The 24,763-nt window shown below is 55.4% G+C and overlaps 1 protein-coding gene across 6 annotated transcripts in view; it reads right to left on the reverse strand.

Moving 5' to 3' along the window:
* Positions 1 to 24,763, reverse strand: part of LOC104315226 (kinesin light chain 1-like) — a 26,299-nt gene continuing 1,536 nt past the window's right edge. The window contains exons 2-17 of one of the 6 annotated variants that reach the window (XM_069799815.1): positions 24,516 to 24,675; positions 15,598 to 15,864; positions 15,164 to 15,394; positions 14,719 to 14,797; positions 14,404 to 14,629; positions 13,977 to 14,064; positions 13,483 to 13,584; positions 12,991 to 13,164; positions 12,731 to 12,830; positions 12,117 to 12,169; positions 9,303 to 9,370; positions 9,112 to 9,220; positions 8,179 to 8,301; positions 1,273 to 1,397; positions 1,096 to 1,153; positions 1 to 589 (exon numbers count right to left, since the gene is read on the reverse strand). In XM_069799815.1, the coding sequence (XP_069655916.1) occupies positions 500 to 589; positions 1,096 to 1,153; positions 1,273 to 1,397; positions 8,179 to 8,301; positions 9,112 to 9,220; positions 9,303 to 9,370; positions 12,117 to 12,169; positions 12,731 to 12,830; positions 12,991 to 13,164; positions 13,483 to 13,584; positions 13,977 to 14,064; positions 14,404 to 14,629; positions 14,719 to 14,797; positions 15,164 to 15,394; positions 15,598 to 15,846 (1,875 nt within the window). In that variant the 5' untranslated portion in view covers positions 15,847 to 15,864; positions 24,516 to 24,675 and the 3' untranslated portion in view covers positions 1 to 499. Of the gene's footprint in view, positions 590 to 1,095; positions 1,154 to 1,272; positions 1,398 to 3,891; positions 5,837 to 8,151; positions 8,302 to 9,111; positions 9,221 to 9,302; positions 9,371 to 12,116; positions 12,170 to 12,730; positions 12,831 to 12,990; positions 13,165 to 13,482; positions 13,585 to 13,976; positions 14,065 to 14,403; positions 14,630 to 14,718; positions 14,798 to 15,163; positions 15,395 to 15,597; positions 15,865 to 24,515; positions 24,697 to 24,763 lie in introns of those variants that run through there. The other 5 variants (XM_069799812.1, XM_069799813.1, XM_069799814.1 and 2 more) reach the window with 5 other exon arrangements.

The raw sequence follows: 24,763 nt of genomic DNA on the forward strand, positions 1-24,763 counted from the left end.
TCGCTTCTAGGGTCGGTTTTATTTAATAAAATAAAGTACAGCAATCAACCAACCGTTGGGAAACGAGGGGGGGGGATCCCGCCACGCTCCCCAGCTCTTCCCTCCCCACAGCCGGGGCCTGCGGCCCCCCCCCCGCTTCGCCCACCCTCCACGACAGGGCTGCTTCACTCCCACCGGCCTGGCGTTTTTTGTTTGGTTTGGTTTTTTTCTTTTTTAGCTGGTTAAAGGTGTGCGGTCTGGTGCCGAGCGTGTTGCCACCGAAGCTGTTGCGGCCCCTGGGGACGTAGCAGAGGAGCATGCGGGTGGGCTGCCATTCCCAAATGAGTCGGGGCCTGCTGAGGGGCCCTGGGGATGGGTGGGTAGACGGGAAACCCAAGAGCCGGTGATGGAGGAGGAAAAAACAACAAAAAAACCCCAACAAAAAACCAGAGCAGTTGAGGTGGGGAAGGTGGCGGGTGCAGCTCCGAGCTGCCAGATGCGGGGGGCACCCGCAGGCGGGTCAGTTGGAGGAGAGCAGGGAGCTGTGGGACGACAGGTCCATGCTGCTGGCGCTCAGGCCTCTGCTCTCCGCGCGGAGGCCTTGGGTGCCCTGCAAAATACAGCGCCCGTGAGGACCGGTACCTGCAAATCCATGTCCCCCAAAAAGCTGCCAGCCCACCTCCTACCCCCCCACACTTTTGCCTTGCAGGCCAGGACTCCCCCAGTGCCCTTACCAGCCCCCTTAGGTGCCACCTCTGCTCTCCCGGCTCCCATTCTGCGGCTGGAGGGTTTGCCGAGCTCAGCAGGCAGGGAGGTGGTTACTTGGAGGCAACACCTTCATTTGTGGAGCTACCATCTCAGAAGAGGGGCTACGCAGCTGCCCTGGGGGGTGCAAGTGGGGGCACTGGCCCGTGCCACCGCTTGGCAAGGCAAGAGTAGCTCCAGCCCCACGCAGCAGCGGAGTACATCTGTATGGATGAATGCCTTCGGTGGAGCCTGGAGCATCACATCTGTGGCCCACCGTGCCCCTCATGGCCAGCGTCACCAGCCATGGCCACACAGCCCCCACCCCAGCACCCATTCCTGCACCAGCCCCGCTGCCCGCCCGGTGTTTACCTCAAACGAAGCATCGCTAGACTTGTGCAGGTAATTTAATGATGCAGCTCGTTTCATGCTACAAGGAAGCAGAGGAGAGGCGTGATCTTGTTGCGCCTGGCCAGACCCCGACTCCCAAAGCGGCAGGGCCACCACCCACCCTGCACCCAGCCTGGCCCTCACAGCCCTGGTCCCTACCTGGTGTTCCGGGGCTCCAGGGGACCATTGCCCTGCAGTTTCTTGACCAACATCTCACTGCTCCTCCGTATCACATCCCGGATTTTCCCCAGGGAGCTGCTGCGCTGGAGGGTGCCACTGCCATCCTGGACACAGAGACACAAGCCAGGGCGACGGCTGAGCGGCACCGATCAGGCTCTGGCGTGCTGCAGATGAGTGGCCAGGAACTGGGCTTGGCTCCAGATGCCCTCTTGTACTGAGGATTAAGCCCTGGCCCAGAGCAGGCTTACTGCTCGCTACGTGGCTCCCCCTCACCCCGGTTCTCCATGAGACACAATGACGATGGAGTTGGGGGCCCCCACCACCACCATCGCCTGGCTCATTCAGACCGATCCTCCCTCCTGCCTGGTGGAAGCCCAACACCCAGCCAGGCTGCTGACCTGCACCAGGCCACCAGCACAAACGGCACTGGCAGCCCCGCAGCCCTGCTCAAACGTGGCAGAGCTCCATCACCCGCGACAGCTCAGGCAGCAGCTACCAGGGAGGTCCCAGGGGCCAGGCAAGCACCAAGCCCTGATGGGAGCCCCAAGCTTGGGGGTACTTTTATCAGGCCAGGACATGCTGCCAGGACATTCATTTCAAGGACTTTCTCCTCATTTGCTGCTGGCTGGAGACTATCGTCCCCCTCCCCCTTGCCCTTCCTCACCATGCCATTGCTATTCCTCCTCTCCATCCAGCACTCGTCCTGATGCACATTCAGGTCCTGCATGCCAAGCCTGCAGGCTCCCTCATGTCAGACAAGACCAGTCCACACGTACACACGGCCTCATCCCACCTCTAACACCCCCACGACATTTAGCTTTCAGCCTGCTGAGCAATTCAGGCAGCTCCATCCGGGATGCATTCATGCTGCACCAATACTGTGTTGCCAAGCAGGCACCACTCTCCTCAGCCCCCCAATTTTAGCTGCGCCCAGCCCCGCTAGCTGCCCCAAGGTGGCACTTTGGAGGGGTTTCTTTATGGCTGCCTGCTTTTTCCAAAGACCAAAACCAGCCCTAAATATTGTTCCCCACCTCATTCCACTGCCATCGTGGCACCGAGCTCTTCCCCTGTGGCCAGGCATGCTCATTATGCAAAGTTGTGGCACCACTGCTAACGTGGAGTTACTTTTGCCTGGTAACACCAGTCTTCCCTGCTCCTGATCCCGGTGGCCCCTGGCACATCAGGGCAGAAGAAACAGAGACAAGGTGACCACAAAAGCCCTTTGCTCCTTACGAGCATGTGTGGGAGCCCCTTTGTACCAGTCCAAATGACCCAAATGCTCTGTGGCCCAGGCTGGCAGCAGGAATTGCCCCAGGAATCTCCATGCAGCTCTGCATGTAAGCAGGGGCTCTGCCTTAGGCCAGTCACCCCCTTGTGCTGACTGTGACAGGTTGTGGCCCTGGGGAAGGCTTTTCCAACACCTCCCCGCTCCGATTACCCAAAGCTGATCCAGCCCTAGACCCTTCTCCGACAGCTGAACGGGACTTTTCCCACCAGCAAACCCTTCTCCTGGTATTCATCTCATCCCTTCTTGGATAAGCCAAGTGCATTGAACCTCTTCACTTTCTCGTCAGGATGAGGGGGTTCCAAACTAGGAGCCATGTGCTTTTGCTGCAAGGAACCCACACACCAGGAATGCAGAGAGCACCAAAAATATTAGCAAGGTAAACAATTGAACTCCTGCACCAGGCATCCAGGGCAGGGTTTGGAGGAGCTGGCCATCAGTATGCGACACTAGCAAAGATGGAGTGGAGTATCTTTTGCCTCCCCACCGGACTCATGCTGGGTCACCACCCTCCCTGCAGGGTACTGCCATGCCAGGCGCTGTTCCTTTTGCCAGGGCACACAAGCCAGGGGTGGAGAAGGGAACACAGCTGGGTCAGAGGAGCTGGACCATGATACAAGGGCAGCAGGATCCAGCCAGGAAGCATGGTCTGGGGTCAGGGCTAGAGGATGGAGCCACATTTCCCCAGCTACAGTGATGCAGACTGTCTGCAGACCAACACCAGAACCAAATGCTGCTGCATACTGGGTTAAAAATAGCCTCCCTTCTCTCCCCACTCCCTTTTCTGCAGGGTTATTTTTAACCCAGAACATTTATGGGGCTTGGTTTACCGCAGAACCCCCACCCCACTGCACCCACCAGGATGAGAGCACTCAAAGAAGCAGCTCCACCACTGAGCCGCTCTCCACTGCGTGCTCCCACCCTGCCTGCTGCACGGAGGCAGAGGACTTGGGCAGCATTTGGCAGCACGCAGAGCTCAGCACTGGGGGACACAATGGGGTATTTCTCTGCCTAATGGAAACACTCAGTTGGGAAAGGTCCAAGCTCAGACGCTCCAGGGCAGCCCTGCCACACACAGCTACAGAGCTGAGGTTAGTAGCAACCCCAGTTTGGAGGTTAGGGAGAGGCATGGTGGAGCTAGGTCCCTCATCGCCAATGCTCAGCTTGGGAGAGATGCCCTGGGGGGGGCACGTCCCCCTGCACGCACACGGACACCAAGCACCCCCACACCTGCTCCAGCAGCATTTGCGCCCACCACCCCAGGGCTGACCGACGCTGGCCTACAAAGCATGGAAAGAAGCACAGGGCAGCGGTTCGGGTCTGTCTGCCTTTAATCAGAGGTACGGTTGTTACAGCACCAGGTCCAGGACGTGGCAAAAACACAGGGGCAGGTGGCACTGAGGCCTGAACGCACCCTGCACTGGGGACTCCCTGCTCTCCAGGAGCATGGAGCAGCGCTGGGAGAGAGAGGCCAGGGAAGATGCAGCCCTAGAGCACTCAGCCCTGGGCTCCGCACCCTGTGGTCCTGAGGACAAAAACCTCCTTTCAGCAAGCACAAGCTCCCAGGGGAGCAGCATGCATGTGCCCCAAGGCCTCTGCACCACCGCAGGAAAGCCAGGCCCAGACAAGACACAAGCACGTTTAGTATCACAACCTGCCAGATGACTAGCATGAGAGAAACTATCTAGCTAAATAAATAATGGGGGGGGGGGGTTGTCCTGCGCTGGCCTCTGGGCTCTATCCTGCTGGCTGCAGCCTCCCCAGCTTTCTTCCCGGGTAGGAGGACCAGGAAGGTTCATAGGAGGTGGGATGAGGGTGTGCACCCCAGGGTGGGAGGCTCAAGGCAGTGCTGGTCTGGCCCTGGGAAACATCCCCTTTTCCCAGTAGTGACCGACATCTCCAGACCCTGTGTAGGTCTGGAGTCCCATCAGAGGTATGGAGACACCCCCACGCATGGCCAGGGTCAGCACCGTCTTCCTAGCAGTAACGGGGTTACAGATTTCGCAGCCACCTGGCTAGGGACAGCCAGACATCGAGTGACAGCCCCAGGGACCACGCCTGGCGAGTCAGGTCCTGTGTTCAAGAATTGCCCTCCTCCATGAGCAACCTGGCCCCTTCTCCTCCGGTGGAAACCTCCCTCCAAGCCATCCCATCTGCCCCCACGTGCTCAGAGCACCCCAAGCCCCAGCTCTTCCTTTCCTCGCATCCTTCTTTGCACGTCCTTTTTCTCCCAACCACTCTGCTCCAAAACGGCCCGTTCCCCATCTCAGCCACTTCTAATGGCCTGGGGTCTGGCCCCTTGCAGAAAAATTGTTTTCCTCCTACCCTTCCTCTGCCTCCAAGGAACAGCAAACAGCTTCACCCCTACCTCTCCCTCTCCCAGCAGCCACACCTGGGGACCCTGGAGCTACGGGGAGCTGATTCACCCCTTAATGCCATCAGGTGAGGAACTCAGCTACAGCATCAGCTCAGGAGGTTGCAACCAAACATGCCTGTCCTGGCAGGTCCCTGTTCCATGCATGGCCCTTGGCTGTCACCCCCTCACCTTGTCTTGGATGTACAGCAGCTATGGGCCACCCTACATTCCCGTGCCCCTGCAGAGAGACCCGCATGCTGCCCCTGGGTTGCAGAGCTCAGCAGGGAGGAGGAGAGCAAGACGGGGAGAGACAGCCCTGTGCTGCAGGGAGAGCCCAGCTCACTGGTGGCCAGCGCAGGTTTGCTACAGGGCACTAACATCAGCTAAGCCTACAGGGAAGAAAGCAACTGGGCACACGACAGCCCTGCCAAGGCCAGGCCTCTCTCCCAAAACAGCCTCCCATCTTCGTGCCTCCGTCCTGGCCTCTGCAGAGATGGAGGGAACAAGCTAGGAGGGTTGAGGATGTCTAATGACGGTGGAGTCGGCACGGCTGGAGTGAAGACAATCCCCCGCAGGCCTGGTCCCCAGGGATGTGCAAGGGCAGGCTGGGGGTAGGGGCACGCGAGGGGACGGTGGCCCGTCGCCCTGGCCTCGGGGAGCAGGCAGCTCCTCGCAGATTCTTCCTGCTCTTGCCGGCCACGGGACTGGAACCGGGCCACGCGGCCAGGCACTCCTCTGGCAGGCGTCGCGGTGCCCTCGCGCGCCGGGAGGGTTGGGGGACTGGCGTGGAGTTCTTGCCGAGGAAGGAGGGATGGTGTGGAGGAAAAGTCAGAAGATACAACACAAACATCCAGGTGATTTGCGGTGGAGGGGAAAGAGGGAGTCTCGGGAGGCATTTAAGCCTAGTGCACAGAGAGGAGAAAGACACAATTTACAAGGCCGTGAGGTTGTAGGTCACCCAGGGAGCAGGTGGGGCAGGGCCCAGGCCGCATGCAGAGACAACGGGCCACGTCTGGGCAGGGAGGGAGTCCTGTGAGGCTGAAACAGGCGGCTCGCATCTTTGCCGACGCGCTCGAGCAGGCTGGCAGGAACAGCTAGCTCTGGGAGGGACAGCCTGGGTCTCCCTGCTCTGAGAGCTGCCTGCTCCTGAGCCTCGGGCACGGGGTGCCTGCCAAGACCTCAGCAGCACTGAGCTGGTGCCGTCCCTGCTCTCCCAGGCCAGACCCTGGCTCTCCCAGGCCAATTACCTGGGCAGCAAGTAGCTGGTCCGGGCCCTGGGGTGCTTCCAGAGCTGCCTGTGGCAGCAGAGCACAGAGGCTGCTGGCACCCTGGGGTGTCCCATGGCCCTGTGCCTGCAGCAGCTGACAGCTAAGGGATGGCAGCAGAGGCTGCCGTGAGGCAGCACGTCCAAAAGTCTCTAGACCAGCACAGGGAGCAACTGGCCGTGACAGACAGGAGCAGCGGGAGTTGCCTCAGCCTTCTTTTGGGGGGAGCTGCAGCCCAGTACAGGGCTGCTGGCTGGGGAGAGGAGGCTGGCGATAGGTGCAGCAGGCTGGAGAAGGCACCGAGCATCAGGTGGCAGCAGCCGTGCCCCCCAGGGTGCTGGGCTAGCCCTCAAACCCTCAATCTACAGCTGGCTGGGCTCAGGGAAGCCCTGCCAAACCTCTTGGGGAAGGGTCATATGAGCAGGGACTATCCCCCTTGGCTGGGTCAGGCTGGGGGAGAGGGTGGCATTGCCTGCTTGCCTCGGGATGATCAGCTCAGAGACTGTCAGGGAAGGTCTCCCAGACCATCACCAGCGCAAAGCAATCACTCAACACCAACCACAGCCAGGAGGAACTGCAGAGAGACACCAGCCAGGACAGGGACCAGGTGATCCTAATCCAAACCTGCAGCCCTCTCTCTGTGCTTGTCTAGCCCCTCTGCTAACTAGGGAGTGTGAGGGTCCAGGGTCGGTGCCTTGCCAGGGCTAGGACCCTCTTTGCTCACGATGCTGAGAGCTGGGACAGAGGACAGCCCCGCATCTGGCAGAGCTGCCGGGTCCCCTCGAAGCTCAGCTCCCCAGGTCCCCTCCAGCCACCTCCTGGGTACAATCCACAATCAAGAGAGCCAGCAGGCTTCAGGCTTGGGTGTTGAGGGGCTGTCATGGCAACAGGGAAGAGGAAGAAGGAAGGGAGGGAGCTCATGCGGGTTGGGGTAGAGCTGAGCCAAGTGGGGAAGGGTTAGTGACAGCAGATGTAAGGGGGGAGCAAGGACTCCGTGTGCTCAGTGTGTCACCCGTGCTAGGCCGCAATAACCCCTGGGTACCCAGCTACGCTACGCTCTGAACTAGAGTTTGCAGGAGGAACGGTAAGCGTTAACAGCTCTAGCAGCCCTCGAGCCAAGCACCCACCAGCACCATGCTCACTTGCCGCCTCTTCTCCATCCTCCTCCTTGCAGAAGACAAAAGGCACCTCTCCCAGACCTGGACCGCTACCTTCCTCCAAACTCGGCGCTAGTGACCAAAGTGTCCCTCAGTCTCAGAGCAAGCCTAGACAGGCTCAGGTCGCCCTGTCTGCGCCTCAGCTAACAGCAGCCTCTTTTGCCACCACCGGTCAGCCCGGCCCGGCATCCCGCAAAGACCTGCCTTTTACCACCTCTGCTTGGCCAGAGCCTACGGAGGGCACGAGGCCAGCAGAGGGGAACAGCAAAGATGCTGGCTGCAGACTATTCCCACGCCCTGCAGTCGCTCGGTCACAGACACACCAGACACGCACACACGCAACCCTCCCCGGGCTCAGCATCGCCAGTGGCGCAGTGCAGGACAGACAGCCAAGTTGCTCACAGAGGCTGCACGGGCCTGAGATGGGGCTGATGTTCTCAGCCAGGGCCTCAAGAGGGGAGCAGCAGGGAGAGATGTTAATAAGGATGCAAGGCTAAGATTAAGGGCAGACCAGGACCAGCTCATGCTGTGCATTGCCAGGGCCTGGCAGTCCGCTGGAAGGAAGCAGGAGCCCTCAGTTGGGGATATCTGGCCTGTACACCAGAAACCAGGCCCAGACACGCACCTTCGCAGGCTGGCTGGCTCATGCCAAGAAAGAGGGTAAGGAAGTGTGCGGGGAACGAATGGAGGCAGACAAGGATGCCACGACAGGCCACGCGGGGACAGCCCTGAGCCAGGCTGCCCCTTCCCTCTGGCAGCCGGCTGAGGCCATTCTTGATGGTGTCTTGTACTTACCCCGCTCCATTCCACGCCCATACTCACTTCCTCGCTACCGTCTGTGGCATTCTCGTACTTGACACTGCCCCCCAGGCTCCGACGTCTCTCTGTGCCATCGCCCTCCTTCAGGATCTCCACCACCTTCGTCTGGTTGATCGGGTCAATGCCCTGCAAATAGAAAGGGATAAGGAAGCACCTTGTTTTGCTCTTCTGGGTTCTTTCCATCTAGCGATCTGCTGTGCCATCACTGTGCTTGGTCCCGTCCCCTCTCTTGGCCATTGCCCCACCACAGCCAAAACTCTCTAGCACAAGAAGCAAGGAGCCAAATGCCACCCTGCACTTTGCAGTCCTGTTTGGGTTCCCAGCTCAACAAGCCCCCCCTCGAAGCCATAAACCACCCTGGGGGACAAGGGCTTGCTACCCCAAAGCTGACAGCTTTTTTTTCTTCACATTTTGGTGTGTGAAGGTTTCTGCTGTCCTTCAGCCTTTGTGCTAGGTGCTTACAGCTCCTGCTTTATTATTTGAGGATCGAGAGGAGTTTAGGGTGAGACATACCCTAAGAAATCCCTAGTGTGTTCCCTGGACAAAAAATTAGTGGGAAGAAAACATCCCAGTGAGTGCAGATCTCCCCAGTAGCTGACAAAGCCCAGTAACCTGCCCTAACCCAGCTGCAGTATTTCTGCACTCAGAGCCATGCCTTCTTCCCCACATGTACACAGACTCATCCACTCCATCCATGCATGCACGTACACACACAACCCTGTACATGTACACATGCATGTACCCCGGCACAAATGCAACCCCAACCACCAAGGTGCTCTGGTGTCACAGGAATGTAAACCAAAGACATCAGAGGCTGCAAGGCCCAGGAGAGTCCCTCACCACACTCCAAGCCAAATGCTGTGCCATGACCGGTGGGATTGCCACCCCAAGCCCCACAATGCCCCCCTCCACCAGGGAAGGTCCCTCTGGGGTTACCTGTCGCCGAGAGCGAACTGCACACTCCTCCAAGGTCTCAGCTGCCTCTAGCTTGCCCTGGCGTCGGTACAGAGCACCCAGGTTCCTCAGGGTGGTGTTCACAGTCGGGCTGCAGTAATAGACAGAAGGTGAGCAGGAGCCCTGGGACCACCGCCTCCAGAGCCCACAGCTGCCCACAAACCACCTCTTACCTGCTAACCTTACAGGCCTTGTACCAGCCGCCGTACTCAGCGTAGGGAGCACTGTCTCTGTGCTTGCTCTACAGGGTGAGGAGAGATGAGAGCTGTTAGCCCCATGCCTACTGCCGTTCTCTGGCCTGTGCTCTCCCACTGGGTGCTAGGATCAGGCCCCAAACTGCACCCCCCCACACCAGCCCAGCCTTTGGAAACACAATGTGCAAATGCGGTGACGAAGCCCAGCAGGTTCCTGGAAGGAAAGCTGAAAGCCCGTTTGCTGCAACAGATCTGGGCCATAAGTAGAAGTGATGTCCCCACCCCAGCAAGGAGCATAATCCCATCTCCTTGCCCCTTCCATGGTACCAAAGGCAGCAGGGACAACACAGCCCATCCTCACGGCGCTCTGGAGGACATGACACCCCACACCCCCCAGCATGTGAAAGGGAGACAAAAAAACCCCCAAACCCAACCAACAAAAACCCCATAGGCATGCCAAGCAGCATGGACACTAAACCCCTCAGCCATGGCTAGCAAAGCAATCAGCCAGCCACATCTAACCCTTCTGCCTGCTAGGTCAGACCCGCTCCACAGCAGCTCAGCCCAGCTACCTGTCTCTTCTCCAAGCCCAGCCTTTGCACCCCAAAGCTGGCTGGACCTGCCAGAGCCAGAAGCAAAGAGGCTGCTGGCCCAGGGCAACAGGAGAAGGGGCAGAGCTTGATGCTCAGGGAGAAAGATCTAGGGCCAGGACAACCCATTCTGCAGGGCACTAGCTGCTAGCCAGCGTTGCCCTGGGTCAGTAGGGACCACGGCACCTGCAAGCAGGAATCGCCACTGCTGCGGGAGCAAGGATGCTTGTCCACACTCTGTGCACGGCAAGCCCTGGGGTGTGTGCCATGCTGCTGGCTCTGCACCCACAGGACACGGGCTGGGCAGAAAGCACCCAGCTCAGCCCCGAGCCCAGCAGGGCTACTCTCACCTAGCAGGTGCAGGGGACCATTGCTCCACAGCAAGAGTTTCCCTCTGGCAAGGGCAAGAAACTGTCTTTACAGGGACCATTTTTCTTACTCAGTCGCACATAACTTCTCAGATCTTTACCCCACCTGAAGGAATCTTCCCTGAGCCATAGGCACGTAAGTTTACTTGTGCCAGAGCCTACGCGGCCTGGGCAGGCCCCAGCTACAGGAGAACTCAGGACTCAAAACACATCTGAAGCTTGTGTAGAGGCAGCCCAGGCTGAACTGGAGGGAAAAGGTGTCAAATCCCTTGGGGCAAATCCCCATCGCAGGCCAGGGCTGCCAGCTGTACCCAAGCCCCTGCTGCCACTGAGAGCAAAAGGGAAGAGGGGTGAGGGGAAAAAAGAACTGAAGCTCTGCAAGAGGGGTTTGATCCTTTTTAATAGGAGACGTGGAAACACAGCACAAAGCAGAGCACAGCAGCCCCAGCCCCTGGGCCAGCAGTACAAGCATGTCTGCTTGCCACCACCTGGCCAGGAAGGCCATGCCAACCATGCCGGGCCATGGGGAATGGGCATAGCAACCCTGGGGATGGGAGCCCCAGGGGCAGAGAAAGAGGTTCAACCCTTGCCCCAGGTTGTAAAACAAATCTCACTCCAACTGTAGGTCCCTGAGCCTGTTCTCCTGCCCTGTAGCAAAGCTTGCGTTATCTGGAGCATAGCTTCACACTACAACTATCTACTCTTAATTCTCCAAAGATACCACCAGAAGTGTCTCAATCACAGAGGGGGCAAGGGGAGCCTAGTCTCTGCTCCAACTTTGATTTCTCCTGCATAGGATGGTGTGGCAGCACACCTTATTTCTTTGCAGCTGAGGCTTCATAGGGCAGCAACCGGAGCAGTGCAAGGTGGAGCTGAGCACTGCTCTGCACTGGGGACCACACAGAGCACTTCAATGGGAAGACCTAGCATGCTGGTGGGGGTGGCTGCTAGTGCCCTGCTCTTAGGACTCGCAGGATGGGACTGATGAGTCACTAAGCCAAGCCTACCAGCCTGCTGTCTGAGCCCATGTTGCTCTGAGGCAAAGGAAAAGGAGAGAGACAGTGTCTGTTCCCACCGCAGCTAGAGGACTAGACCAGAGCCCTTCATTCTGCTGCTTCGCCCACCTGACAAAAAGCAGGTGAGGTCTTCGGCTTGGGAAAAGCAGAGACAGGACTCTGCTGCATTTATCAGCTAAGCACAGAGCAGGGCCTGGGCAACAGGAGCAACAGCTTCTTTGTCTCTCATCTTAGTCCAAAGCAAGCACAACCCATGTCTATCCTCTTTCAGAGGCCAGCTAGGACATAGAACAGCTAGGGCCTGCCCTGTGCAGACATCTTTTTCGGGAGGTTTGGGTCCATTTCCTAAGCCAGGTGATGGCAGCAGTTTCTTCTTGACCTCCATTTTTCCCTCAGGCAGCCTTAGGGCTGCTTCAGAAGCAGGTTGTGCTCTGGGTACTAGCAGCTCTTTGGAACAAAGTGCCAAGGCCCTGCAGCACAACCCTCTGCCATCCACCATCTTCCATCATCTGCATGCCCTAGAGGGATCACTAAAGCAAAAAGAGAGTGCATGCAGCCATGGCTGAGAGGCTTAACAACCCCCTACCCCAGGAAAAGCATCTCTGATGGGCCCCTCCCTCCCTGCTGCCCCAAGGAGCAGCCACACTCTCTCTCCACCCTCCAGACCCCTCATGGCCTTCATCAGTGGCCATGGCAGCTCTTCAGACTGCAGGAAGGAAGGTCTGGGCTGTGGTAAGAGAGGATCAAAACTCCCAGATCTCCTTCCCCTCCCAGGGCTCTTGCTGCTATCAACAGGCAGCACCAGCAGCTCAGACTCACCTTGCTCATCTCCTCTCTCTCCTCTGCATGCATCCAGATTGGCTTGTGTTCATCTGCGTGGGGAAGAACGTAAGACAGCTCCACTCACCACCTCACCCTGTTGCTCTGCCACTCCCTCTGGGGCTCTGCCACCTCCACAACCGAGCACTCTGTCCCCAGAGCCAGCAGCTCACCAGAGGGAAGTGACAAGGCTTCCAGATTCCCCTGTTCCCTGGGCCAGAGCCCCAAGAAAGGCAGCTGACATCGCAAGGGCAGGACAGGGGAAGGCAGGAACAAGTCCTCCCATGGGGGAATGCCTGTGCCAGGTGTACAGGAGAAACTTTAGCCTACGCCTGGGAATGATTGTGCCACTTGCTATTCCCCTTTTTAGCCACAACTATTCCCAACCCAGTAAAGACTGACAGCCAGAGCTCTCCAAGACCTTTTCTGAGGGAAAAGGTAGAACAGCATAACACACTAGAATGGCAGTGTCTCAAGGGCTGCCCAAAGAAGGGGCCCTGCAAGGCATCCCATCCCTCTGCCAGGGGGATACCAGAACCAGCCAAGCCTAGGCTGAGATCCAGGAGACCAACTGCTCACCCTTCCCCAGCCCCAACAGCTTCTGCTTTACAAACCATCCACGGAGCCAAACTCCTTCACGTGAGCACGGGTAAGGATCTCCTTATACAGGACCTCTGCATCTTTGTATTTGCCTTGCTTCAGGTAACAGGAGGCCTGCAACCAAGAAAACAGCTCCAGCCCCACTGGGCAACACAGGTTAACTCTGCCCCCCCTCTAGCAGCTATCTCTCTGCATCCTTCCAAGCACCAGGCAATGCTCACCTTTCCCATGACACCACTCCCCATCCCCACATGGCCTCTCCCCAGGCTCTCACCAGGTTATTCTTGGTCTTGGCCACATTGGGGTCATCAGGACCCAGGCAGCTCTCATAGATCTCCAGGGCCCGGCAGTAATAGTACTCCACCTCGTCATACTTGCCCTGGTTCTGGCACAGCAGGGCTAGATTGTTCAGCTGCTTGGCCACATCAGGATGGTCTTTGCCTAGGACCTGGGTAAAGAAGAGAAGCCACAAAAAGTCAACACTTAAAGACTGCAGTGTATTCTTGGAGTTAGTAGAACTGTAGTCCCTCCAGGACATGCCTATGTCAGACAGGAACCAAAGACTAGGGAGGTAAAGAGGAGAAATTCCAGCTTCCACCTCCTGCCACGCCTCTCTAAGGCTGCAACCACTGGAGAGACAGGAAAGGCGGTGGGAGAATCAGCAGCCAAAGAGATTAGGTAGGTCCTGATCTCCCAGGTGCAGTGTGGTAATGGGGGAAAACCCTCAGGGAGAGCTGGAAGGAAGGAGAACATGGGAGACCAGTACCTTCTCACGGATCTCCAGGGCTCGCTTACACAGTGGCTCTGCTTCTTTGTACTTCCCTCTCTTGCCATAAAGAACAGCCAGATTGTTCAAAGTTGCTGCCACCTGCAGAGACATAAGCTTCTCCATGAAACAAAGCAGAATCCAGTGGGACCAAACAAGGGGTGCAAGCAGCAGTAACAGTGACTGTCCCATTTCCTTCATGCCTGCAGTACAGCTGATTCTGAAGAGAAGGAGGTCCAAAGGCAGAAGGCTACCCTGCCTACATCGCAGGATCCAGGAGAAGCCACCTCCTGACAGGCCATACTGAACAAAACAGCAGGAAATACTGAAGCAGTAAAACAGAGCCCCACACCATGCGAACAGCACCCCTCGCATCACAGAGCACACTGTTGTCCTTGATAGTCTGGCTGCAGACACACAATAAGGGCACCATTCGAGACCCAGCAGCACCCACACGTCAAGGGAAGTGACTGAAAGAGGAGGGAGACACTCACCGCTGGGTGGTCTTTGCCCAGAGTCTTCTCACGAATGGAGAGAGCATCATTCAAGAGGTGTGCTGCCTCTTTGTATTTATTCTGATCCCTGCAGTGCAAAGTCAACCAGTTATTCGGGATTTGGACACCACAGCCCATACGAAGCAGAACAGCGAACAACAGTCCTTCTTCCACACAGATCCAGCCCCCAAAGCCCTTTCATTTCTCCATTCCTCCCTACCTTAGCCAGTCCCTAGTTATATTTGGGAGCCCGGCAGGCCAGACACCTCATCTGTGCCAAAACCTTTCTGAAAGGCGAACCACTGGAAGCTGGAGGAGCTCCCTGTCAGCAGAATGCACTGCCCTGGTAAACGGGAGAGGCAGAAAGCTCTCCCGGCCCAGTCGTGCCCTCCCCACTGCCCAGTCCTGCACTCCGCACCATGCTCACCTGTACACTAGCGCCAGGATGTTGAGCATGGTGGCCACATCAGGGTGGTCGTGGCCTGATGTCTTCTCCAGGTCCTCCAGCGCCTGCTTGCAGAGCGGCACAGCCACCTCATAGCGTCCCTGTGAGGCGTACTGGATGACAAGGTTGTGGAGGGTGCGCAAGCGTGCAGGAATCTCATAGCCTCCCTGCTGGGCAGCTGCCACTGCACTGCTGTGCTGGTGGGGCACTGCAGGCACAGAGGAATAAACAGGGGCACAGTTGGCACAGGAGGCTTGAACAGAGACAGCCAGCAACCATGCATGAGCAAACACTTACATCCAGGACCATGCTCCTCCTCCTCGTTCGGGAACAGATCATCCAGAGAGTCCTTAGCAGAGTCGCCCTCCTTCTCCTCCTGAGAGGATGGGAATCGCAATACTGTTGGTTCTCAGAGGATACAGCAGCAGCCGGGGCCGAGTCAGCTGCCAAACTCTCCTCCTTGCTGCAGCCCACCAACACCCCCAACTTCCCCTGTTGTCTCTGCCACCATCTCCCCCCTCCCCCCACCTCAACAAAACTAATAAAGCCAAATTTTCCTAGCACATCCTGGCATGCTACTCCATGTTCTTCCAGAGACTCTTGCCCATGCAGGCTCCCTTCAGTTACAGGCATTGCTGTGCACGGTAGCTGGGAAGGGGAAAAATCCAGGGCAATGCTATCGCACCTAGGCAACCCTGCTGGTCCAGCCTCCCCCTCCCCCAAAGGTGGCTGCTCAACATACCGAAGGCGAGACATCCTCATCATACTTCTTCAGCTGGTTCATGAACTCAAGGTGTTTCTTCTCCTCCTCCAGCTGAGCCACAGTTTGTTCACTACGCTGCAGCTTCTGCTGGGTGTTGGCAAGCTCATCGCGCAGCCACTGGTTCTCCTGGCACAGTCTCCGCACCTGAGCACGCAGTTTCTGCTTCTCTGACTCCACAGCATTCAGGTGGTTGGACAGTGCCATCATCACCTTGTCAAGAGTCCTAGTCAGTAACTACCACAATCTTGCCATCTCCCTCACATGCATGCTTAGGGCCCACCCTCGGGGTCATGCAGGCCGCCTACACTCAGCCCCTTGCTGCCCCTGCAACTTATGGGGAACGGCCACACGCTCGCCTTCCCCTGTCAGTCCTGGGTAACGCCTGGGGGGGGGGTGTCACCCACCACTCTCACCTGAGCTTCTCCGAGCCCCAGTTCAATCATCTCCACTGACTTGCGGAGCAGGTTGGATTTCTCATGCACGAGATTGGCTTCTTCATCTTTCTTCAGGCACTTGATGGTCTCCAGCAAGCTGTGCAGGATGGAGTTGTGTTCATTCTTGAGTGCCTCCAGCCCTTGCATCACCAGCTTGGTGTTGGAAATGATCTCCTCTTGGCTCAGCTTGTCCAGTTTCTCCTCCCTTGGGTACACCATGGTGGACATAGTCCTGCTCGTGCAGCCCTACAAAGAGAGAGAGAGAGAGACAAAACCCGAGCGCCTCAGTGCTGTTTCAGAGAGCCACAACCAGACACAAGTGTCACAGCCTCCTTCAAGCAGCCAGAGACAGCATTCAACTGGTTGCCTATTCTAAGCCCTTCCCCTTCATCGTCCCCTCTCCCTTTGGCAGCATGAGGCTGGCAGTGCACGTGTCTCCGCTTTTGTGGCACAGAGCGCTGGCAACCAGTGCAGGTGGCACACGTGGACAGGAGACAAAAAGGCTAGAATCAGTGCTGACCTCCAACACCCCCACACTCCCAGCAGCAAGAAAAGCTGATTTAGCTTCCATTTAAGAGCAGAGATTTGTAGTTGGCAGCTGGGGTTGCAATGCGTACACCTCCTGCCCACAGACCACTGATGCAAGGAGGCTGTCAGAGCTCAACACTTCTTCCGACTGCAGAAAAAACAGAATAGAAAGTGAAGGGATGCTGGCTCAAAGCTTTCTGCTTCCTCTGTGGAAAATCTCCTGGAAGAGCATCTCTCAGACAGAGAGGCATCAGTGGCCTTACTGGGCCAAACAAAAAATTCCCTGACCAGAAGAGTACACCCTGACAATCCCAGCCCTGGCACAGAACAGCCATTGTGGTGATAAGGGGCATAACACCGCCAGCATGAACTGAATCACGCCTGTGTGGGAAAGCTTACATACACCAACTGCTACCATTACACTAGTGTAACCCTTGCGTAGGTGTCAGCTTGAAACACTAACAGCTTTTCCAGCTTCATTTGCCCTGCTGCCAGCCCAAGGTCTCCTCAGGATGGCCTAAGGACTCTGTACCACTCCTTCCCTGTCCTGTTCCCCCCAAATATACGACAGGAGAGTACCAAGCTACCGCCTTTGCACAGGGACACCGAGTGCTACAACCCACAATGTTAGCGTGGCTGCAAGATCACTGCATAGAAAATCCAGGAGCTAGGAAAACACAGCAGGCCAGAGGGTGAGAGACATAAGCAGCAGACAAGACCTCTTACAGCAGGTTGACAGCACCCTGACTGCTCTACGACTCACTCATCTAACCCCCTCTCAGCCTTCCTCCCAGCTTGGCCACCCCAGCAGCCTCTTCACGTTACTCAGCGATGGTAGGAAAGCCACCACCTACCTCGCTATCGGTCACTCCAAGGCCAGGCTCCTGCAGGGCTGAAGGCAGGCAGCTGCCATGCCCTGCGCAGGCACCAGCACCTCCTTGCAGCCCGCAGCTGGCAGGATGCGCTTCAACCTGAGCGCCCAGAGCCCTGCCGCCAGGAACCTGGCGAACTGCCCAGGCATTACGCAGGAGGAGGTGGAGGAAGAGCTGCCAATAGATTTTTCTTTGTCCTCCTGCAGGACCCACCTCTGCACGGTTTGAACTCTTTGTCGGGCAGCAGCCTTGTGCCTGCTTTACTGAGCAAGCAGAAACGCTGCCCCAGGAAGAAAGAGAGCAGAGCTCCTCTCCTCCCCAGCTGTGTGCTCTGCCCCAGGGGGGCTCAGGGCGATCCCCCAGCTCAGCTACCGCTATCCCTATCCAGGAGCAGGCCCTGAGCCATAGAGGGGTCCCGTTTCTTCCTCACTGCAGCACTGAAAGTGAAGATGGCAAACAGTGCTGGGGCAGTTGCTATAAGTAACACATCTCATTATACCCACCCATTTCTTCCTCTTTAGCCTCACTCTTCCAGAAGTTCCTTGAGCTGTTTTATAGGCCTGAGCTCTCCTCTCAGCTCCTCTTTTCTTTCCGTTTCAGTGATGCACATCCATCCCTCAGGAAGGGCAGCAAACTCTCAACACACAGCAGAGACCTTACTGAACCTCAGCAGGGCAGAAACACTTCATGTCTCTTGAAGACTGGGTTCCTGTTCATACCTTTGAGCAAGAGCCAAGTCCTCCCCCACCTACCCCAGCATCTTAATGCTGACTTCACACTCACTTAATGATCCAGCATCAGCACCAACCCTGAGCCATACTTCAGTGTATCCTTCACTTTTGGGTATCTGCCATGCTCCACATGCAGTTACCCTGTGCATTGTGCATTTTACGCTGAAAAGTCTCATCTGGACTGTGATGTTTCCCAGTTTGCTTTAGAGAAGACGAATATGATAAGGTCATGAAAAACTTCACTAAGATCAAGATAAAGGGTATAGACTACTGTTTTGAAGAAAAGACTAGGTCTGTTGAGAGTTGGCTGCCACTCATATCTTTTCTTCCAAACTGCTTAGCTGCCAGTTCCTGGAGAATCATTCTCATCCATAACTCCCCTGGTTATTTTTTTTCCCACCTTTATAACACATCTGGGGAAGTGATCGAGTGTTAAAGCAATGAGGGAAGCCATGCCTAAGGCAGACTTCTGCGGGGGAGCACAGTTCAGGAAGAGATGTGCAACGATTCCCAGCTCCAGAGGAAGAGCCTGGCAGCCCAAAGGACGCTAGCTCTGCCACGTTGGGCAAAGCACTGCTGTCCTGCTCTGAAATGGGTCAAGGCAGCCTCCCAGGAAGGCTCAACAGGCCCTTACCTGCTTCCAAAGAAACCACGGTAACAACTGCTAAAGGGTGAAACAGCTGTGTCACTGGTTTCAGCTCATAAGGAAACACAGCCCCCAACTCAGAAACAGGGAAATCAGGAAGTGGGAGTCCTCTGGGGCACAGGCAATGCTTGGGACACAAGGAGATCCCCAGGAGCTGCCTCATGCCCCACATACAACAAAACTAGAGCTCTGCCTTAAGGCTCACACAGCTGTGCAGCACAAGTGCTTCCTCATCTGTCCCTCTGTCTGCTGGGTCAGCTGTGAGATGCTGTCAGTTTTCATGAAAGCATTACTTATGTCCATACAGAGATCTCACTACCATCTTTAAAAAGTACAATACAAACACATTGGGAAGAGCAACATGTTGCGATTCATGATAAAAAGCCACCAGAGCTTGCACCTTGGTAGATAACAGAGTCAGACAAGACCCAGATCCATAGAAAATCAGCCTCATTAATTCCACTGTGCACGGAATGACTCCTCAAGTGAGAAATCGCCAAGCTGTGTGTTAAACCACCAGTGCCTCTACTACAGCAACATCCTGTCTTTCTTCAGCCCTTCCAGCAGAAAGAGCCTTGAGCACTTCACAGTCCCCACGATCAACTAGTTTTTCAGAACTGTAAAGACTTCAGACCAAGAAGGGAAAATAACCCAAACGTCCTGACCCACAGCACATCAGACTCATCCTTCCCTGCAACTACATCCTCAAATCCTCAAGACATACCAATACAGGTTCCTTTTCTCTCACTGGCTGTGCAAACACCTCTACACAAGCCTGGCCTTCCTCCCTCTAGGAAGACATCCTAGAAGCACAGCTCTGCTAGATACCAACATGCTTCCAGTGTTCAAGAGTGGACAGGGGATGGCCCAGGCTGGACACAAGGTGCAAAATGTGAGAATAGCACGTGGGCTGTTCACTTCCAAGTACCAACAAGAAAACAAAGAGAAGACTGCAGAGAAGTCACTTAAATACTGCTACCTCTTGCACAGCAAAGAAAACCATTAAACACTGGTGGGAGCTGACTTATCATCCCTTCAAAGTGACAATTCTTCCCTACAGAGCCTTATTTCTAGCTCTCCCCAGTGCTTTCAGGTCTACACTCAGTGCCCAGCCCTCCAGAGAGGAAACATGCTCTATGGCAACTGACGCCAAGGTCAGGCACGCTGAGGCTGCTGTATAAGCACTCTTCCTACTCCCACAGATTCAGTAAAGGGCACTGAGTGTCCTTTATCCATGCAGAAAACGCTCTCGGAGGTTCCTGCAGTGAGGAGAAGAGACACCATCATCTGCCTTTGGCAGGGGGAGATTCAGACTGGAATAGGAAGAATGCTTTTCCAACAGGTTTCTTGGGAGCTGGAGTGCCCGGCTCCTACTTTATCCTGCTGCATTCTTCACGGCTCTGCAGGTGTCACGGCCCAGGTCTCCACCAGCATGTTTCTGCTCTAGTTGGCATGTCTTCCCTATTTACAGTGAGCTGCTAGAATAGCCTGGCTTTCTGGCAACACCCATCTCATCTCCCCTCCCCTGCTCCCATTTGGAGGAGTGCTGCAGGAAGACAGGGAAGGAACATGCGTGCACCGAGCTTTGTGGCAGTTGCAGCAATCAGCTGGGAATCCATCAGCCAGCACACTCTGCCAGGCAGAAACCTTCCTCCTGTATTCAAGTGCATAACCGGGAAATCACAGAGCATCAGCAATTTCAGCAGCCCACTTTTCTGCCTCTGAAAACTGCTCCCACATGCAAGAGCTTTAAGAGGAAAGAGCTAGAAGCTTCACTGCTTCTATCTTAAACCCACAACAGCTGCCACAACAGAAAGAAGGATGCCAGACTGAATGGGTCCAAGTGAACCTTAAAGCTTAGATTATGATGCCTAATGCTAGAAGGCTACAGAGAGCACAGAGACTTCAGGTCTACACATGCCTCAAACAAATTCAGTTCACTGTCCCTCCGCATGTCCCTGGACCAAGTATATGTGAGACACGGGGTACCATCACAACTTGCACAAGCGATGCTGTCAAGACAATAATTGCAGCTTCCTTCAAACTGCAGATGGCTTGCCAGCACTTTCTGCATAGAAGCGGGCACAGATTTTTAGCAGCAAACTCTTCTGTAGGAGAAGGTGATTTAAGGATATGGTAATTGCAGAAAACCAGCTGGTTCTGGAAAAAAGCTTACTGTGGAAAAGAGTCAGTCTGACCCATAGCAAGAATGAGTGACCACGTTTGGGAGATAGATAGCAATGGTAGCATTTAGAAAGGGAACCATGGGGCTTAAAGTCTTATTTGCATAATAATTATCCCAGTCTCATGCTGTGAGACATGCTTTTGCTACCTGAAGAAACAGCAAGGTTCTCTATTTGAGAAGCAAAAAACTTGATAAAAGCAGGGAGGTTTTTTTTTTTCCTTTGGACCTCTGCCAGCTCACTACTGTTAAACAACAGAATAAAGGGTCTCTGGAAAGAGACCCTTCATTGGCTGACCACCACCAAAGCTAGAAGTGAGATTGCCAATGTACAGCTGGGTCTCCACTCCTAAGGAATACTGCAACAAAACCTAGACCTAGTACCTTGGATGATGAAAACGAAAAATAAAAGCAGTAAAAAGCAAACAGATTGCCAAGGTTGCAACCATTGCAGAGGCTGTGTCACAAGCACAAGTCTTCTCCTTATTTTTATACCATAGTGTCAGAAAGCAAACAGAGACTGTAGGAGACTACAGTCAGCTGTGCAGAGCCTCTGAGGCTTCCACTGCACAGTCAGGACATATTGACACTGCCGGGAAACTTGCATACTGCCACACCGCTGTCAGAAGAGCCACTGTGCTCAGGGTCACCACCCCAGGCCACTTGCAACAGAGCCACGGAAAAGGGACGAACCGGTGCTGCTCAGCTGCACATCTGTCAGTCAGCGTTTCCAGAGCCGCTCCAATATGGGTAAAACAAGAAACACAATCAGCTCTGCATGATGCCCCAGAACTTCACCACTAAGAGCAGCTGCACACACACGTTAAGGCTTTAGAAACAAAGGCAAGAGAAGGATGTTTTGCAAATGAAGGGACAGATGGGTGTGCAGTCAGCTTCAGGGTAGCGTTAAGAACTGCAACATGAGCAAGAGCCAAAAATTAGAGGGCAAATGCTGGACTCCTAAAAGTAAGAACTGGTGGAAAAATCCTCATCTGAATTCCTTAGATAAACTCCTTATGACATTTGCCTTTGCTGAACAACACTTCAGGACAAAGGGGCCAGGCACCACAGCACTAGAACCTGACCTTAGGCCCAGAAGAAGGGAATGCAGCACATGCCTCCTTTCAGCAAGGTCCCATGGGGACAGGGGCCCTCTGTCCCAGAGCGAGAGAGGCAATGCAATCCACCTCCAGCAGCAGAGCAGGGAGCAGAGGCAAGGAGTTGTCTCACCCACATTCTCCCATGCCCAAAAAACAGGACTCTCCTTTAGCATCCAGGCACCCCCTTGCATGGTTTTAAAGCCAATCCCCAAGCCCAGAAAGACTTCGCCCAACCAGCTTCCCCAAGCTTTGGAGTCAGGTGTAATTCAGTACAAGTTGACTCTGCTGTTGGAAACAGCCCAGTCCTCCCCATCCCCTGGACAGGGATCAAGGCCAGGATTGCTTCTTTCAGCAGCAGCTGACACATGCCAGCTCTAGCCGAGTGTGAAGCTCCAGGGGTTTTTCGAGATACCAGAAGGCCTGTGCTGGGAAAGTCTACACTAACCAGCAGCCTGCAAGAGCCCCAGGGAATTTTAACTAGGACTAAGGAACTAGATTTGCAGCTGAAGTGGAAGGGCTCTCCCGCAAGGAGGTAGGAGGCTCCCTTCATGCTCTTTCCCTTCAGCACAAAACACTCCTCTCTGTCCCAGAAGCTTCAGCTCCCCACCACCTACGATCTCTAACAAAAAATGCACCGTAGCATAACCTTCCCGAAACCTAGGGCAAGGTGGAGGTACGCTGGCTTTACAGGGACTTGGCCGCAGTGACTCAGGTTCACGTCACTACAGAAAGGACCTGGGAGCTTCCCATCCCCCTCCTGCTTTCCAGCCCACAGCTGGAAATGGCAAGTCAAAAGGTACCCGGCTTTGTTCCATTTGACCAGAGCAAGCAATTCCTGTGTTACCAAATCATGATCCAATTCCAATAAGCATATGTGCTCTGAGGAAGACAGAGGAGATGGTCTGGTTGGTTTTGTATCAGATCACTCATTTCTTTCAAGACCAGAAAGGTCTTACTCCTTTCATTCCTTGGTGATCAAAGAATACAGACACTGGAGGCAACAAGGGTTAAAAAAAAACCCAACAAAACAACCAACCAACAAAACCTACCCCAAACCAGCACCGACACGTGCCATTAGCAGAAAGCCATTTTGCTCCTTATTGCAGTTCCTGCTCTTTACAGCCCCAGCTTGCCAGGGAAACATGCACCTTTCAGCAGGCCCTTGGAACCAGAACAGCAGTCTTCACCACCCCCACCAGCAAGCTTGTGCTAGCACCTCCAGATCAGCTGATAAGACCTTGTTTTTAAACTCTTGCTCATGTCTGCAGCAGCTCACCAAATCCATTCCGCATCTGCTGTGCCTGGGACTACAGTGGAACACCATTAAAACCTGTTTCCAGGCTAGCAGAGATGAGAGCTAAGCAGCTGGAACGAAGCCAGGACAAGCACCTCTTCCTAGCTTCGGAATCTGATTGGGAGTCTCGCTCTATAAAAGACAGAGCGAAAGCCATTACCTTGCCATGACAGCATGAAGTAGTATTAAAGCAGGCAGAATAATTCCCAGGAGCCAGTGCCTCTGCGGGCATCTGTCTAATGTGAGGGCTATGCACTGGATGTGCCTCAGGAGTACAGGAGATGTCCAGGACGCAGCTGGGACCAGCAAGTGCCCTGGAACCACTCTGTGTACCCTGAAGGGCTCTGGAGTTCCCGCACTCCCTCCACAGTGTACCAGGGGCAGTTGCAAAGACCAGCTGACTGCAGGCTACGAGACTGAGCTATTATTTCCAGAAGCAAACGGGTCTTGTAAACCGTAACGAGGCAGCCAAATTCAGAGACAAAGCTCTACCTACATAATACGCAAAGGATCTATTCTACCTCTAGCTTCCCCAACCAGCTGGAGTTCTTTGAGGAGCTACGTGGCTCTTTCCTACCAAATCAAGCCTTTATCCAGCAACTCTGCCAAGGTCAAAAATCTTGCGACGTGTCCTTTATGCCCTGAGAGCCATTTTGGTATTTGGGGTTAATGCTGTTCTTCCTACCTGGACATTCCTCCAAAACAGCAGATGAGAGAACTCGAGCTTCCTGCTCCTTCTGCCAATTACAGCAAAGCTCAGCCGCCTTTATTTACCCTGCGTCTGAGCTGGCCAGATCTTTGACCCAATGTGTGCTGAACACCACCCTCCTTCCCCTGCGGGGGGGGCCTTCCATGACGCTGAGGCGGCATGGGAGACGGGAGACCAAGGGCACTAGAGGAGACCCTAGCATGGAGCCGCAAGGGAGTGCCAGATGCCAGCTCTGCAAGACACAGGGAAGCCTGAGGTTGCTGGTAATGTGGTGCTGCCTCCCACCATTGTGCAAATTTCTCCCGGCTGCCCGGCTGAAGCATTCTGCTGCAACGCCATCCCCCAGCCCTTCTTCAGACACCTCCTCCCAGCCGCATCCTCTCCCTCCCAGATGCTTACCAGCAATGCCCCCTCTCCCATCCCCCCCCTTTGGTAGGGTGCCCCTCCACTTCAGAACAGCTTAACAAGCAGATTATTAACGGGAGGAAGGTTTGGGGGGGAAACAAGGCTCTGAAAGTTTGCGAGCCGTTGCTGTATGCTAGGAGCTGCCTCCGTCATCGCCTCTCCGGCTTTGTCTGGCAGCAGGAGGCACGCCCGCTGCATATCCTTGGGACAAGCAAGCCAGAGAAACCCCTTCATCCCTCCTCAGTATCACCACAGAGAAATTCTGTGCCCACCTGGCGAACTGTAAGCTTCCAAAGGAGAAAAGTTTTCATCGGCTCTGCCTGAAATTGCACTTCAAAGCGGTCCTTTGTTACAGGACCGCTGGGCACCCTGCCCGTCTCAGTCACCGGATGGGAATCCTCCCCCACCCCGCACCGCAGAGGAGTGGTACCTGGCTGCCTGCAGCGGCTTGTCCAGCGTTGGCACTCCCGGATGCCCCAGTGCCACGGAGAAGCGCAGGCCGCAGTGATGCACGGCTCCCACGGCGTCAGCCGCGCTGCCCTCCGGTTCTAGCAGAAGCGCAGGCACCAGGCGCTCGGCAGCCAACCACACTGCAGCAGGGGGAGGGGAAGGAGATGCAGCCAGGCTCCAGAAACAGGACGGTCGGACGCTCTCCTGGGAGCGCAGAAAGCGCCGCAC

Source organism: Haliaeetus albicilla, chromosome 13 (genome assembly GCF_947461875.1).
Source record: "Haliaeetus albicilla chromosome 13, bHalAlb1.1, whole genome shotgun sequence".
NCBI lineage: Eukaryota > Metazoa > Chordata > Aves > Accipitriformes > Accipitridae > Haliaeetus > Haliaeetus albicilla.